General features: G+C 43.1%; 1 protein-coding gene across 2 annotated transcripts in view; it reads left to right on the forward strand.

The window, feature by feature from the left end:
* The window catches only part of kiaa1549lb (KIAA1549-like b), a 64,783-nt gene that overhangs the window by 13,056 nt on the left and 35,143 nt on the right, over positions 1-16,584 (forward strand). The window contains exon 1 of one of the 2 annotated variants that reach the window (XM_079667208.1): positions 12,528-12,700. The exons of the other annotated variant lie outside the window; for it this stretch is intronic. Coding sequence (XP_079523334.1) covers positions 12,547-12,700 — 154 coding nt within the window. The 5' untranslated portion in view covers positions 12,528-12,546. Of the gene's footprint in view, positions 1-12,527; positions 12,701-16,584 lie in introns of those variants that run through there. 2 annotated transcript variants of the gene reach the window in all.

The raw sequence follows: 16,584 nt of genomic DNA on the forward strand, positions 1-16,584 counted from the left end.
ATGAGCCCCCAGACTCTAATTAAAGCCATGATAGTATAGGATCTTGGGTAGGAAAGATCAAGCCAGCTGCAGTGTGACTCAGCCCTCGGCCCGTGTTGTTGTGTTGAATTGAAGATGTGGCCGAGCTCATCCATCATCCTGCCTGCCAGAGTCGCTGATGATCTCTGTGTTTGCTCTGACTGTGTGGAGCGTCAAGGTCGGATGTTTGATTGCTGTGATGTGAAGCACAGACACAGTGTTGCTGTTTTTCGACTTTGACCTGTTATTCAGCTCTGGTAAACAGCATAATGTCTTGTTTTTATTCTCACCAGGGTGCTGCTATTGTAAGATTGTACTCTCTGTCCCGTTATGTGCCTAAAACAGGAGGTGTTTTTTTAAATGTTATTTGGCGTGAAGCAACTGTACTTTTTGAAGTCCGGGTGATATTTCACTGATATATTTCACTTATTGCCCCCTTTTTTTTCTCTCTCTGACTCACCAACACGAAATATAACCAGTGGTGATGTTATTGGATAGAGGCTCCAAGTGTTGCCTCCATGCACCTCCAGAGAGGAGGATCATCTCACGGTTTTATGCTCTTCCAATAGTTATTTTGAATTTTCTCATTTGTCCTATTAAAGAGAAAACATTAAACTGTGAGACATCCCCATTACAATTTTTTAGAGCCCAATTCAACATTTTTAAATATTATGTTTATAATTATATATATATATATATATTATAATATTATGCAGTCACATATAGCCAGTCATTAATGCAACACATACAAGAATAACAAGTAACAATTTCTCATTTGAGGGTCTGAAACCAACACATTTTTGGTGATTTGCTTAAAAGTAAAACAATGTTAAGTAAAACGATTCATTATTTTAAAGTATTTTCTAATACTTTGTTGATAAGCCCTATTAATCTCATATTTGGGCCATTCTACGAAATTGGTGCAAAGTCAGGTTGGAACAGTTTTGAAATGTTGTATTTTTTTCCCCCAAAAAACTTTGTCCATATATATTTTGTACCATATCTAAATTACACATATCTAGTAAAAGAACCATACATTTGTATATTGTGGTGACACCATGTGAGACCATAATTCACCTTGTTTATTGTGTTGCCACACGGACCCTTTAGTGGGAACACCTGTTGCTTTAGCTTGCCATTCCTGCTAGCTTGTGATACAGATCAGTTCATGTATTAACCTAATGGAGATGAATGGATAATAAAGATTGGAACTCCATTCTTAATACACAGCCTCCGACTCCCTTTCTTCGGCACCACACTGGTGACCATGACGGCTTCGAGACAGTTTCCGAAGTCTCAATGAACATAGCTAATTGCGATGTTTTCGTAAAGCTGCCGGAGTTTTGGGAGAATGCCGCGGCGGCGTGGTTTGCACACGTGGAGGCGCACTTCGCCTGCCGGCAGGTCCATGACAGGGACCTGAAATACTACCATGTCGTAGCAGCGCTGGGAACCTCCACGTCTTCCAGGTTGGTTGGATTTATCACTGACCCCCCACACCATGGCAAATATGAGGCGATTGAGGCCCTTCTCCTTAAGACATTTAGCTTATCTGCTAAGGAGAGGGCCCGCCAGATACTTGACATTCAAGGCCTAGGGGACAGCAAGCCATCTCAGCTGATGGAGAAAATGCTAAATCTGCTAGGGGGCGAAGATCCCCGGATTTTATTCACGGAGATTTTCCTGCGTCAGTTACTTTCCCGGGTCCAGACGGCGCTGGCCAACACGCCTGTCACGGAGCCCTGTGCCTTGGCTGAGGAAGCGGAAAGTTTTTTCCTGGCTACACAACAGCCCGATGCAGAGACGTTAGCCGCGACGCTCAGTGGCCCGTCTGTAGGCAAGAAAGTTTGGCGGAGGCCGGACACGGAAGTTTCGAGCCGGCGTGGGGACACCGGAGAGTGCTTTTACCACGCACGTTTCGGGACAATGGCTAAGAAATGCATCGCTCCGTGCAGCTACAAACCCCCGGGAAACGGAGGGGCCGGCGCTCAGTAGTGGCCCTGAGCGTCGGCGGCACGGGCAGGCTCCTTTTCGTCAGCGTTTCAGGGGGCTTGTTTCTGTGTGACACGGGCGCTCAACGGAGCGTAGTTCCCGTGTCGAGTGAAGACATTGCCCGTGGTGGGCACGGACCGCGGTTGACGACGGCTAACGGCGGTCCCATTCGCACGTACGGCGTGAGGCCTATGTGTTTGTGCATCGGAGGACAGCATTTCAGCTGGGATTTTGTGACAGCGGACATTTCTTTTCCCCTCCTCGGAGCGGATTTTTTGTGTGCTCATGGACTCTTAGTGGACGTTAAGAATAGGCGTTTGGTTGATGCCTTAACGTTTTCTTCCCTTGTGTGCACACTTGGCAGCGCAGCGTACAACGGGCTGTCGGGCTCGCTGTCGGGGGCAGACACGTTTCTCAGACTGTTGGCCAAGTTTCCGGACCTGTCGCTACCCACCTTCTCTGCGCTTACCACTAAGCATGGCGTGGAGCACCACGTCACTACCGAGGGGCCTCTTGTCTACGCCAGGGCCCGGCGGTTGAACCCTTCTAAGCTGGCTGTGGCAAGGGCGGAGTTCGCAACCATGGAGCGCCTTGGCATTGTCCGCCGCTCCGACAGTCCTTGGGCTTCCCCCCTGCACGTCGTCCCCAAACCGAACGGCGGGTTCCGCCCGTGCGGGGATTACCGCCGACTCAACGACGCCACTACGCCTGACCGCTATCCGGTGCCGCACATTCAGGACTTTTCGGCGCATCTGGCCGGTACGGGAGTGTTTTCCAAGGTGGACCTGGTGCGTGGATAACACCAGGTGCCCATGCACCCTCTGGAGATTCCCAAGACAGCAGTGATAACACCTTTTGGACTTTTTGAGTTCCTGCGGATGCCTTTTGGGCTCAAGAATGCCGCTCAGACGTTCCAGAGCCTGATGGATTCGGTGCTGCGGGACCTGCCGTTTGTGTTTGTCTACCTCGACGACATACTCGTCGCCAGCGCTTCAGTGCAGGAGCACCTGTCCCACCTCCGAGCCCTTTTCACGCGGTTCAACGAACACGGATTAATCATCAATCCTGCAAAGTGCCAATTCGGTGTGTCCGACATTGATTTCCTGGGGCACCGCGTCACCAAGGGCGGTGCGATTCCTCTGCCAGCGAAGGTGGAGGCTGTTGCGGCTTTTCCTCGCCCGCTCACAGCCCGGTCGCTCCGTGAGTTTCTGGGGATGGTGACCTTCCGCGCACATCACGCGGCCGCTGTATGAAGCGTTGAAAGGCAAGACCCCCGTCCAGGCGATCGACTGGACACCAGAGGCGGACGTCGCTTTTGCTGGGGTCAAGACTGCGTTGGCTCAGGCGGCTTTGCTGGCACACCCATCATCTACGGCTCCCATCTCCATCACAACGGACGCGTCGGACTACGCGGTCGGCGCAGTGCATGAGCAGTGGGTGGAGGGCGCTTGGCAGCCGCTCGCCTTTTTCAGCTTCCAACTGACGCCCAGAGAACGCAGGTACAGCGCTTTTGACCGTGAGCGCCTGGGTCTTTATTTGGCCGTGCGGCACTTCCGTTTCATGCTGGAAGGCCGGGAGTTTACGGCATTTGTCGACCACAAGCCGCTCACTTTCGCCATGTCTAAAGTGGCGGAGCCTTGGTCGGCGCGTCAGCAGCGGCAGCTTTCCTACATCTCTGAGTTCACCACAGACATTAAGCACGTGGCTGGCAAGTCGAACCTGGTTGCTGATTGCCTCTCCAGAGTCGTAATCGGTGCCGTCGAGTAGGCTTGGGCGGTATGACGGTATTACGGTATACCAGGGTATTTCGAAATACCGTCGGTATGATTTTCAATACCGTGACGTCACAGACTGTGCGCCAAATCATAGATGCGTTTCATTCTATTACACTGACACGGAGTTTTGACAGGGATGACATTGGTTGTAATGCACAGCACGCGCCAGCAGAGGGCAGGGGAGGGCAGTCCTTCTTTCCCGCTCTCAGAGCTCAGCACAGAGCTGAGCTGAGCAAGATGGCGGCAGCATTTGCCGGCCCCGAACTCGGACAACTAGTAAAAAAGAAAAATTCCTCTGCACCTGTTTGGGACTATTTTTGGTTTACTCATCGCCAGTGACTTCATCCAGCACAACGAGAGACAGAGGCACTTCTTTGGGAATGTTTAAGACGGGGTGAGTGAGTGTTGACATTTTTTTATCCTATGCAACTGGTTGATGGTTTTGTAGTCGAGGTCGGACGGTTTTAAAAACGAAAGCATTTACGTGCTAAACATTCACGCGAGTAATCCAATGAATCAAATAGAAATAAGGTTTTTAACACATGCACGGAATAATATTGCCAAACTAGTTAGTGAATATAGCAAACTTTATTCAATAAGTCAAGTATTTACTCCCGGAAAATGTTTATGTATGATGATATATTGTTAACTTAGCTCACTATGGAAACAACGTCGGACATCTACAAACGCGTCCTGTATCCGATCTCAAAATGTGCCATTTGCACAATGTGTCATGTATGCAGCCCTTGTTTTGCACTTGCGCGCACGTCGCGGCACTTTGCGAGCGTCTACCGGCTCGGGCTGCATTTTACACCGAACATATAATATACCGTTCGAAACATCTATTTGCCGCCGAATGCCACCTCACTCAAGTCGACCCAAGTCATACCGTCAGTGACAGCTGGTGGAAAATATCTTTGGTGGGGCTGTTGATATAGTGAGTAAAAACTTTTTTTTGGGAGAAATTACCCCTTAAATTGGGACTGATACCGTCATATACCGTATACCACGGTATGATGTCAGCAAGGTATGACGGTATGAAAAAAATGATACCGCCCATGCCTACCGTCCAGTTGGGCCTGGACTATGATCGCATGGCGGCGGACCAGGTCACAGACCCCGGCGTCAAGGCTCTGAAGGTGGGGGGCGCGGGGCTGCGCTTGGAGGACGTGGTGTTCGGCAACGCGGGCGTTACCCTCCTGTGTGACTTCTCCACGGGCCTGTCGCGGCCAGTCGTTCCCGCCAGCTGGAGGCGTCCTGTGTTCGAGGCTGTGCACGGACTGTCACACCCCGGCGTTAAGCCTTCGGTGCGCTTGGTGGCCGCGAAGTTCGTCTGGCATGGGCTGAAAAAGGACGTGAGGACTTGGGCTGGTGAGTGCGTGGCTTGTCAGCGCGCTAAGGTGCACCGCCACACGAAGGCCCCTTTGGAGCGTTTCCTGGTGCCTGAGAGGAGGTTTGACCACGTTAACATCGACCTGGTTGGTCCATTGCCCTCCTCTCAGGGCTTTTCCTACCTCCTCACCATGGTGGACAGGACGACCCGTTGGCCGGAGGCGGTCCCGCTCGTTTCGACGTCTGAGATGGTCTACGGGCAGCCATTGAGAGTTCCAACGGCTGCCTGTGTCGGCTCCCTGGTCGGCGTCGGCCCAGCGGGCTTTCCTGCAGGACGCCGCTGAGGCCTTTGCTCCGATCCCTACTACTCTGCACGGTACGCAGGTGTCCCAGGTTCCCGCAGAGCTCTGCTCGGCGGGGCACGTGTTCATCCGGCACGATGCGCACAGAGGGCCCCCTGCAGCCCCCTTACGATGGGCCTTTCCGGGTCTTGGAGCACGGGGACAAGCACCTGGTGGTCGACCTGGGTGGCAAGGCCGAGCACGTCTCGGTCGACCGGGTGAAGGCTGCTCACCTCGACTTGGACCAGCCGGTGTTGCTTGCTCGGCTTCCGCGAAGGGGCCGCCCCCCGGCCTCGTCCCCTGTTACGGATTTAAGACCTGTCGTTCTGGTCCCTCCCCTTCCGGGGGTCGCACAGGCGGAAGTCACTTTTCCGACTCCCGCGCTCAGGAGTCGGCGTATCGTTCCTCCCCGCCATGCTGATTTTGTTTATGTGTGAATTCTGGGGGGGCTTGTGTGGTGACACCATGTGGGACCATAATTCACCTTGTTTATTGTGTTGCCACACAGACCCTTTAGTGGGAACACCTGTTGCTTTAGCTTGCCATTCCTGCTAGCTTGTGATACAGAGCAGTTCATGTATTAACCTAATGGAGATGAATGGATAATAAAGATTGGAACTCCATTCTTAATACACCGCCTCTGACTCCCTTTCTTCGGCACCACAATATCATATTTTCAGACTGTATTGGAATGTTCTTCCTCTAAAAAAATGGTCACTACCGAAACATAGTAAATACACTGTAGTACAAAAGGATTATATTAACCTGTTAAGATTGTTTTGACTTCCCTTCTCTAAATAGTATTTTAACAAATATGTATTGAGGGTTTTCACAATTAAATCAATGCAATTTAATTTGTAATGAAAGTTCAATTTAATGCTTACCATTCCATTTTGTCACTACCGAAACGATCATGTCAAGTACCGAAACTTAACCATATGTTTCGGTAGTGACTGTTTCGGTAGTGACGATTCTAGCTGAAATTGAGCATAACTAAATAATTCTAGCGAGTACATGGCTAGATACACGTCTTTGAAGAGGTTTACACACATAAAAACCTAATACTTTGCATAAAACCCAGAAAAAGTTTACTTAATTGAAGATAATATGTGCTCGGTAGCGACAATTCTTACGGTTACACGCCGGTTTTCAGATTTTGGAACAGATTTATATCAAAAGTATGGGATCGAGCTACTTACCATTCAGCCATGAGGGACAGGGATGCAGTGTCACGTCAAAAATGCAGGGGTGTGGCTAAAAACCAGGCTCAGCCATTGGACCAAAACCCCTTGTGTTTCGGTAGTGACATGAAAACTGGGGACATGATTCTTTTAGTATAGTTCTTTTATTAAAAAATGATACCCACAATAAATCTAAATATTCCAACTTCTGTTTGAATGTAATCATAAAGATCTTCTAAACACACCATTGAACAAAATAAAATAAAATGTTTTAAGTGTTATTTACAGAAATTGAAATGTAGATGTCAGGGTTGGGGACAGCTACATCCCAATAGAAAGTAGCCTATAAATGATGTTTTTGTATATATTAAGCTTATCCCTATATCATTTAATGCCTTATGTTTAAATAGACCATAACATATTCTTAATAAATATCTATGTCTGAATACTTAATTGTTTTGTTAAATAGTTTTTCTTGTTGTAGGACCGCACTTTACACTAATTTGGTAGAATGCCCCATTTAAGAGTTATATATGTTGTGTTTTATATACAAAGTAACACATACATTTATGATACAGTAAAACATATATATTATATTGGACGAGTCCTTTCCAAACTCCTTTTTAAAAGTTCCTGACAGTCACCAGGAAGAACCTAAGCAACCTAATGTGTGGCCTGCTGCTTGTAGTGACCACAGATTATACAGCATTGTGACTGTATTACATACATTTTGAAATTCTTGTGCTTGACTCCAGCTAGAATTTCAGAGGGGATCCTGGAGGCTTAACAGGCTTATCCCACCTTGTTATCCTCCATTGTCCTCTTCCTCCATCTTCCTCAGGCCTCTGTTAAACTCTGCTGCACTGGAGCCAATACATACGGTCAGAGGGGCTGCATCTGCTCAATATCTCACGTTAGAGGTCTCTGTTTGCTTTGGGTGCTCACCGCTATGAATATATGATCAAGGTCAAGTGTAAGAAGGCTTCATTTTAATGGTAAGTGGACAACTGCTGCAATGTGTATTTGTTATGTCAATTAAGAGCCTCTTTTTGCATCATGTTTATGTAAATGCACTCGAGAGGCAATTTGGTTTGACATGGGAGGCATGAATTATTTATCCCTCTGACAGAATCAAACCCATTTTATTCAACAGATAATGCAGATAATGTGTTCCCCAATAACATTGATGTCACAAACGAGAGGTACAGGAAAGTAAAATAATGTTTTAAATAGTATTATCATAAATAAATAAGATCAATTGCTGCTCGCATTAGAGATGTTCTTTGGGGTTGGGTTTTTGCTTGGAATATCCATATTTCCATAGCAGGAAGACGGCTATTATGCCAATGATGGCTGACCTGAATAGGTAGAACATCTCTTTCATCCTCCTATCAGTCAATCTCCTGTATTCAGGGCATGAGGAGGGTGAGGAATAAGGAGCTACATTGCACACATTTGATTGCACTTCATGTTGGCACTTCAGTGTTTTATGCAAAACGTTTGTTACAAATGCACATTATAGTACGCCAATTTTAATCTGGCTGCCTTTATGTCGGGGCCAAATTTCCCTTGGTACAGAGTATTCTTTCTATTATCCTTACAGCGAAGACAGAAAAAACCTAAAAGCTGTTTACATTAAAGGTCCCCTATTATACTGTTTTTCATCAATATATTAAAGGTCTCAGATATATACAAATGTCTCTGAAGTGTTTGGCTCGAAACACCAAACAGATCATGCAATGTAGCATCCCATAATCCCCTCTGTTTCAGCCCTGTTTCAAGAGTGCTGATTCTCTGTCTGTTACTTTAGATGAAAATAAGGAGCCACTCCCCACCCCCCTCTTAGAGATTTGGTTAAAAAGAACACAATGGTGCTCTAGGAGGAGATAAGGTGTGTGTGTGTGTGTGTGTGTGTGGGGGGGGGTGTTACCTTGTTTGGTGATTGACTAATGGTTACACAAGCCAAAAAATCGTTATGACATCATAAAGTGGCCAAAATCTGATCAGCTCATTTTCAGACAGGTTTTTATATAAATGGATCAGGATACAAAGTGAAATAAAAAATTTTTACTGAAACGTTCATAATGTCTTTACACAGAGGGGACACATGTTGATGTATACAAGACAAGAAAAAGTGGATTTTGCATAATAGGTGACCTTTAACGTAATTGTTCTTCTTCTAACAGTTCACAGGATATACGGTTGAACATTTATGAATAGTAGTGAGAGGTAATTTTAACAAAAATAGTGCAATTCTGAGGTTAATATAGCAAAAGAGTACAAGTGAGACGTGACATCTGTGCAGGAGGCGATCACAGGACATGTAAGACACAGCAGGCTTACACATTGAACATGGTGTCAGTTAGATGAGCTTTGACGTCCTCTGAAGTCTCTCTGAGGGCCCAATTAGAAAATCAGAGGCAATGCCACGTGACTTTCCCAACACGGATACCAGCTTCACTTTGTGGAGAATTTTCTTGCTGAGTGTCACAGGTGACCCAGACATTTCCTTACCTTTCCTTCCTGTCATGCACAGTATGTTTTTTTTGAAGCAATCTGTAGACCTTAACTCTTCATCAAGGTCCCACTGCAGGTCCACATGATTTCTATTTTATTTATTTTATTTGACTGTATGTCAAATCTGGAGAAGTCTTAATAGGGTTACTTAATTTGAATTTTGTACCCTATTTTTGTTGCTAATCCCATCCTTTCCTGTCCCATAACTTTTCCTTTTTTCACAATTTCTTACATTATGTCCCACACTGAATATGACATATTTTTAGTATAACATTCCCTAAAGGCCCAAAGTAGTTCTTAAAAGGATAAGCAATGCGTGTACACAGGAAAATCAATCTCTCTCAGCTGGCTACTTATCTGGCTCCAATTTGTCTAAAATAGGCCCTCGACTTTCTATTCCTATATTTTTCTAATCTAGGTTAATCATACATCATGACCCAGTATTGAAACAGCTGCAGCATATATGCTTCATCAGTATCAAACAATATTACACTTCAGTGTAGTAAATGCACTTATGCTATTTTTCTTCTCTTTCTCTGAAACTAGAGGTTTCTCTATACAGTAGATGCTGTAATGATTTATTTTAAGGTTATTCCCTGTTGAGTTTTTCTGTAAAAAAACAAAATCTATTTTTACATTAAGTGCATAGTGTGTATCCTTAGAATCAAGAACATGTCGAAGGCGTTTCCTATATCATATAAAACATTTGCAAAGCTGAATAAAACAACAACTTTAAATCAGAATTAAGAATTCCTTTATTCGTTCAACAAAGAGGAAATGTACAATCCAGGATGTTTACATCCATGATTACAGGCTTGCAGTTTGTATAGCCTTTGCCGGTGCATTGCAGCATGTCTTTGAGTATTTCTGCTGCCTGTATATCAGAGCAGTAGTGTGAGAGCATTGGCAGGAGTGTGTATCACATCAGATGAGTGTGTGTTTAAACAGTAAAAGGGCTTTACTTGTATTTGCATGCAAGTCCTTGTGCACTCATATAAAAACCCTTCCATAGTGCTACTGGAGGTCACAATTGTCACAGTCATTTAATCTTTATGCGAAACAATGACCTCTTCATCATGTATTTATATGTGCAGAATAAGCAGAGCAAAAACACAACTCAGGATGAGACCTTCATATTAACCCCTGCAGGCCCGTCAGTTGCCATGCCACTATTGGATGCCCGCCCTTGACCCCCACCTGTAATTTCAGAGCCACAGCCTGCCATGTCAAATGGCTTTTGTAATCCCAAAGCCCATCATGGCCTCAGCCCGCAGCTAAACTCCTCGACTTGTCCCCTGCCGGCTCTGATATGCCCGGCCCCAGGGGAAGCCTTTAGCTCCGGTTTGATACGGCCCCTTCCCTCTGCATCTGCATGTGTATGAGGTTATACCAGGACATTATGAGAGCCTTATTGAAGGGGAAGTGATGTCATCTTTTTTTGATGATTAATACAATTTGTGTCCAGATTACCAAGACGAACCCTGTTACTATAAAAGGTCTAGAAAAAAATGCATGTTTCAATTTATCTAGACACTGTTATTCAGACGTCTGCAGTGTGTTAATGTTATCTAGCAGCTTGAGGTCATCACAGCAGCGATGGTTACCATAAAAGATAGCTTAGTTCTGTCTTAAAGCGGTTTTCAGAAGCACATATGAATATTTAAACGTTTTATTAAGTCTTCCATCTAAATATTTTAACCTTTTTATGTAATCGTTTTTTCAAGTCCATACATTTTTTTAAATCTCTAATGTATTTGTACAGCTTGAATGATACATTTTATGTAAAGAAATAAATACATTGGTAAATTACATTTGAATGATGCTTTCATGGAGAGACGCTACATAAATTAACCTTTGCTCCTATGTCTACCTCTGTAACATGCTCTTTTTGCTTTTAACTTTAAGAGTTCACAGGCCGATGTTGCCTCTGGGTGCTAAAATGAAAGATGACTTACTTTCTGGTGGTTTTAATGAGACTGAGATTGCCTGCAGAACCCTGACTGAGTTCTCTCACTCCCAGTCATCCTGAAGGCCCCAGCAAGGTCTCATCTGATCTCTCCATGCATCAAAGGAATATCTCACCCTGAAAATATTCTCGCATTTTAGTGTACCATTAATCTGTTGGTGCATTTCGGAATGTGATTTTCGTGATGAAGCGCACCCAGTTTTACTCAATTTAACCAGTTTACTTCAAATCCAATAAATAACTCTTTACAGGATCTATAATAACTTTATCTTGATTTAGACACAGGAAACACTGGTGTTATAATAACACAAGGAGTATCTGCTGTAAATGGTCTAGAGTCTAGACACATTTGAATACAGTTTTGTGATTTCTAAAAGAGGAAAGGCATTTACCCAGTTTATTTTATATTTGAATGAAGACATGTCATATTAGATGCAGTGTAGTTAATCTGCATCAATAAATGAAGTTTGGGGATAGGCATTGTCGGGGTAGGGGACCGGTTAGTCTTGTTTTTTGTTATATTGTCTGCACATCAATTTCAAATTTAACAAGTGGAGCTGTAACAAGTGGAGCTGCAGATAATGTCGGTTTTTGTAAATATAATGTATTGTATTATTATACATGCTAACCAACCTTACTGATGAATCTCTGGCTGATTTTTAACTGGATCTTGTCTAGTGTTGAAAGTTTTCTTTAAAGTTATCATAGGAGTTTTGTTTGGTGTGTTCCTGTTGGACCTCGCTATTTTCTTTAACACTACGTTGCAATGTAAGGGTTAAGTGTTTTAAATTTCCCTCAGCACTGGCCACCGGCAATTAATCGTCCTCCTCTGGAAACATAAAACAGCACCACATTTGATTTCCCTGCTCTGCTGATGATGCTATAGTGCCGTCTATCTAATATTAAAATTGTATTCGCCACCCAGCCATTACACTCCCAAAGAGCCTGAGCTTCTTGGAAGATCTTTCATCAAAGCTACAACTAAATTTGCTGAATTTATTCGATCTGTTCAGTTCTAGAAATGTTATTTGAAACATCAGCTAAATTCTGATGTATAATATTCTGTCAGAAAAATTATATAAATGTAAAAAATCAATGAATACATGCTCTTAATCAGCTTTTTTTTTTCTTACTGCTGATATACAGTAGTTTCCAGAGGTGGGGACTAGTCAGACTCGAGTCGCATATTTTTTGACTTGAGACTTGCTTGACTAACATTGATAAAAGACTTGACTTGACTTTGACTTGGTATTCATGACTTGAGACTTGACTTAAGCTTGAGATAGATGACTTGACTGTTTAAAATTAAATATTTGCGTTTGTTTTTGTATTGAGATATTACGTTTAGTTTTTTCGAAAAACGTGATTATAGCGCCATGCGCGCAAACCTGGCAACCCACTAGAAGGCAGGAGTGTCAGTTAACATGGCAGCGGCTATCGTTACTCCAAAAATAGTGAAGTTTGGATACAAGGATTATGTTGTCGATGACGGTAATAAGAAGAGAACAGCGGTATGCAGGGTCTGCAGCATAAAGATCAGTGACACGACCACCACTACAAAAAAACCCACAGAGAAAGGTACGTGCATGTGTTGTGTTAGCTAGGAGGCTAACGTTAAGTTTAAACTACGTTAGACTTGGTTTCAAATCGATTAAGCTTTGCAAAGAGAAGACAAAACAGTAAATTAACACTAGAACCGCCAAGGGATTCATTTTGACTAACCCTGATACTGACGGGCTGTCAGGAGAGGGAGAGAGAGAGAGGAAAAGAGATGCCTCGTTTATTTCCTCTGTATTATTATCAGAAGTTACTGTAAACTTTTGAATAATGTAGTTAATCTACTTTTAGTAGTTTGTTTAAATGTTTTAATTATGTTGTTTTTGTTTGTAGAAGTGCATCGTTCCTTGATTTATTGTAAAATGAATCTGAACTTTTTGATCTTTTATGATGATAAACTGAAGCAATTTCTAAATTAACCCAATTAACTGAGTTTTAAATCGTCCTACTTAGTTTATAAGGAAATTATGGAAGAAATGATTTGAAAATGATATCTATGTAGGTGCTGACGCTGTTGGCGGTTATTTAAATTAAATATGTGTAATGGCAAATATGATTTTCTTACCTGGAATTCTGCCTTTTTGAACAGACTTTTTGAGTCCTAGATATATTGTCTGCAGTTCTAGGGTTTATATGAATCTAATATGATTGTCATCGGTCTAAATTAGATTTGAAATGATTAACTGTGTATGTAATGAAGATCGTAGTGTGGGTTGAATCCATTTTCATATCCACTGTCTTTGAACTGATGCGGAAATGCGGAAACTGGGCTTATTCATCAGAATTTCGTATGACTTGACTTGCTTGACCTGAGCAATGACTTGGCTTGACTCTCACCACACTGACTTGGGACTTGCTTTATACTTGTAGGTCAAGACTTGAGACTTGCTCATGACTTGCACATGTAGGACTTACTCCCGACTCTGGTAGTTTCTGATGTGATGGGTTATTTGAGGCACATTGATTACTGTCAGAAGAAAATACAGATACAGAAATAAATACTTAGAATTATCTTAGTGTTTTTGTGCTCTCTTCAAAAACAATACCCACATTTTTGTATAAGTTGTTATGCTCAGTTTAAGCTTCATTTTGAGGACCACAATAGACAATGATGCATAAAGACAGTTTTTGCTTGACCATGCAATAACTGTGACCATAGTCAGCACTTTAAAAAGAAACATACGCAGAGGCTTGAAAAAACTGTAAATTGCAGCCAATTAAATATTGAATGAAAAACAAATGTAGCTAACTGATAAGCATATTATGAATAATGTTTGCGACATCTTGTTGTTCATTTATAAGCCGTTGGTCAGCACATTTGGCTCCACATTTAGGGACTATTATACCCATCGTAATACAGCAACATGATGTGTTGAATATTTTCACATCATATCCGAGGATCTTTCTGTGTCTACATCATGTATCCACTAAATGGTTGCAACACTTTTACTTCTGAATTTATCGAGGCCCAAAAATCAATTAAGCTGGCTGCCGTTCATCCATTTTCTCCAGAAGGGTTTGAGCCAGCAGATATACGATCCCTCATGTGAGTGCGGAGAGAATGTGTCACCTTCCAAAAAGCTTGCTAAAAGCCCTGAATACTCGCTCTCCGTTGTCTTTAACCGAGCCAGTGCCAGCAGTGTAAAACAGACGCTTAATAGGGACATTATCCTAATCTTCTGCTATGTAGGGAATATACAGGAAATGATTGATGTGATGTCTGCTTTTGCACTGTATAGAAAGTATAGCAGTATCAGTGATAATTATGCTACCAGACCAAAAGTATTTCATGTGAATATGAATGCTTGTTAAACATTTTTAACAAATTGCTATGACCTCACAAATATGATAATTCCTACTTAAATCAGGCTAGCTCTAACACAGGACCGTGGAGAGCCTCAGTGAGCAGTGATAGGAGTGGACAGGGAGCAACATCATAAGCCATGACTGCAGCGTCCTGAGCTGCATCAGGACAGAAGTCAGTGTGTCGACATGTCGGGCTGAAAAAGACAAAGGGCCTCAGCGTCAGTGGATGGGCTAACTTTATCAGGAGCGAGAGAGAGAGAGAGAGATAGAGACATCCAGAGAGAAGGAGGACAGAAAATATTGTATGCAGATATAGAGTTCTGAGTCAGTGGATTGTCCAGAGCAGATTTTTTTAATCAAGTTTTAGTACTGTGATTTCATTCATAAAAAGAGGGAGACCGCTAGTGTCAATTTGAGGGTTCATGTTTTTCATCAAGATTGAGAAAAGAAACTTTGATGTGAAAATTGTTAGATGTGCACTTTGGATGATAATGCACAACATCCACATTTAAAGCACTGATTCATTGAGTGCTCTCTTCTACCACGATTACACAATCTGCACATTATGTTATTTTTTAAGTAATAAAAAGGGTTTAGAAATCTGCTAATGCAAATACTGAAAGGTCGCATCCCAATTTGGTAAGTGCACCCAAAATGTCCCATTAATGTTTGTTCAATCGTTGACAACAAATGCCCTGCTATGTTGTCATGTTAACCAATATGTTCCAAAGGCTGAACAGCTGCTCCTGTGCAAACAAAGGACTGTCACAAGATGATGGTAAACACTGAAATAAAGTGCATTTGTACAACCAAGGCATGGTGAGCAATGAATACAATAATTGTATATCTAATGTTAGCTAACATCAGCTACCCTACGCTATTCATCATATCTGACCAAGAAGGGCTGCAGGAGCAATGTTTAATCGATCAACGATGATTATTTAGCAGATACATTTGCTAGAACCTTTCTTCTTACATTATTTGCAGTGGCTTAACCACTTCCCAAGAAACACTGAACAACATATTCTTCTACTTAGCCTCAGAGTCGACAAACAGTCAAGCTGAGTAAAAAATACTGTACCCTCGTAGTCAGCTGTGCTAAATGAGTGGATGAATGAAGGAACATCTCTTTTAATATCATGTAAGCTTCTCTACGTGGTTGCAGGGTTAAGTGTTTGTTGGGCTCTGTTCCAGACAGCTGATGTGTGTCCCTTCCTGCTGTGCTGTTTGAACAGTCTGAAAAAAATATAACACGGTGCTGGGTGTGTGTGACATCCTCCCTCCCATTCATACTGTCACCTCAGCAGTGCTTGGCATCTCTAACGCCATCCTCCTGCAGCCCTGCACAGACATGATGTCTCCAAACACAGACACACAGAGGGTATGTGCAATCCATACCGTATGCAAATGTTTTCAATCAAATTCTCTTCTCCCTGACGTCCCTCCATTTCACTACTGAAGCTCTTATTTTAATTTTGATAGAACAACAGCTCAAAGCAGTCGTATATCCTGCTGCCTTCCCTAAACACAGGAGGGATTTCTGAGTCTCTTCCTCGGAAGCAGTTGACTAGGCTTCTTAAATGTGTTTCCCTGCTGCTAGGGTTCCATCCACCTCACTATTGAATTATGGCCTGTTGTTTACTGTTTTCCCCTCACACTCAAGGGGACAAAAACAGCTCAAAGCAAAAGGAGAAGCAGTGTATAATAGGAGTTGAGCAGCAGGAGGCCTGGCAGTGTCATGTCTGTGTCCTGGTAGCTCTTAGATAGTGCCAGCTGCAGAGGGGAAATGAGTGTGGAAATGAGGTCTGTGGTTTTCTGGTTGTTGCTGGAGGTTTACGAAACAAGTCAGGAGTAGAGAGCCGTTAAGTGGCTAAAGTAAAACCAAAAATGTTGTTGATATAGATGTATTATTGCTTGAGGTGTTGGTTTTGATTTTCAATTGTTATTTAACCCCGTTAACAATCAGTTTCCCCTTTTTTATTTCTCATAAAATGGCTTTGAAAAAATATCTTATTCCACACTGCTTGACATTATCATACACAGCTTTCTGTATCCGCTCTTTGTTGACCTTATGTATTTTATACTGATTAAAATATACA

Source organism: Notothenia rossii, assembly GCF_949606895.1.
Source record: "Notothenia rossii genome assembly, chromosome: 2".
NCBI lineage: Eukaryota > Metazoa > Chordata > Actinopteri > Perciformes > Nototheniidae > Notothenia > Notothenia rossii.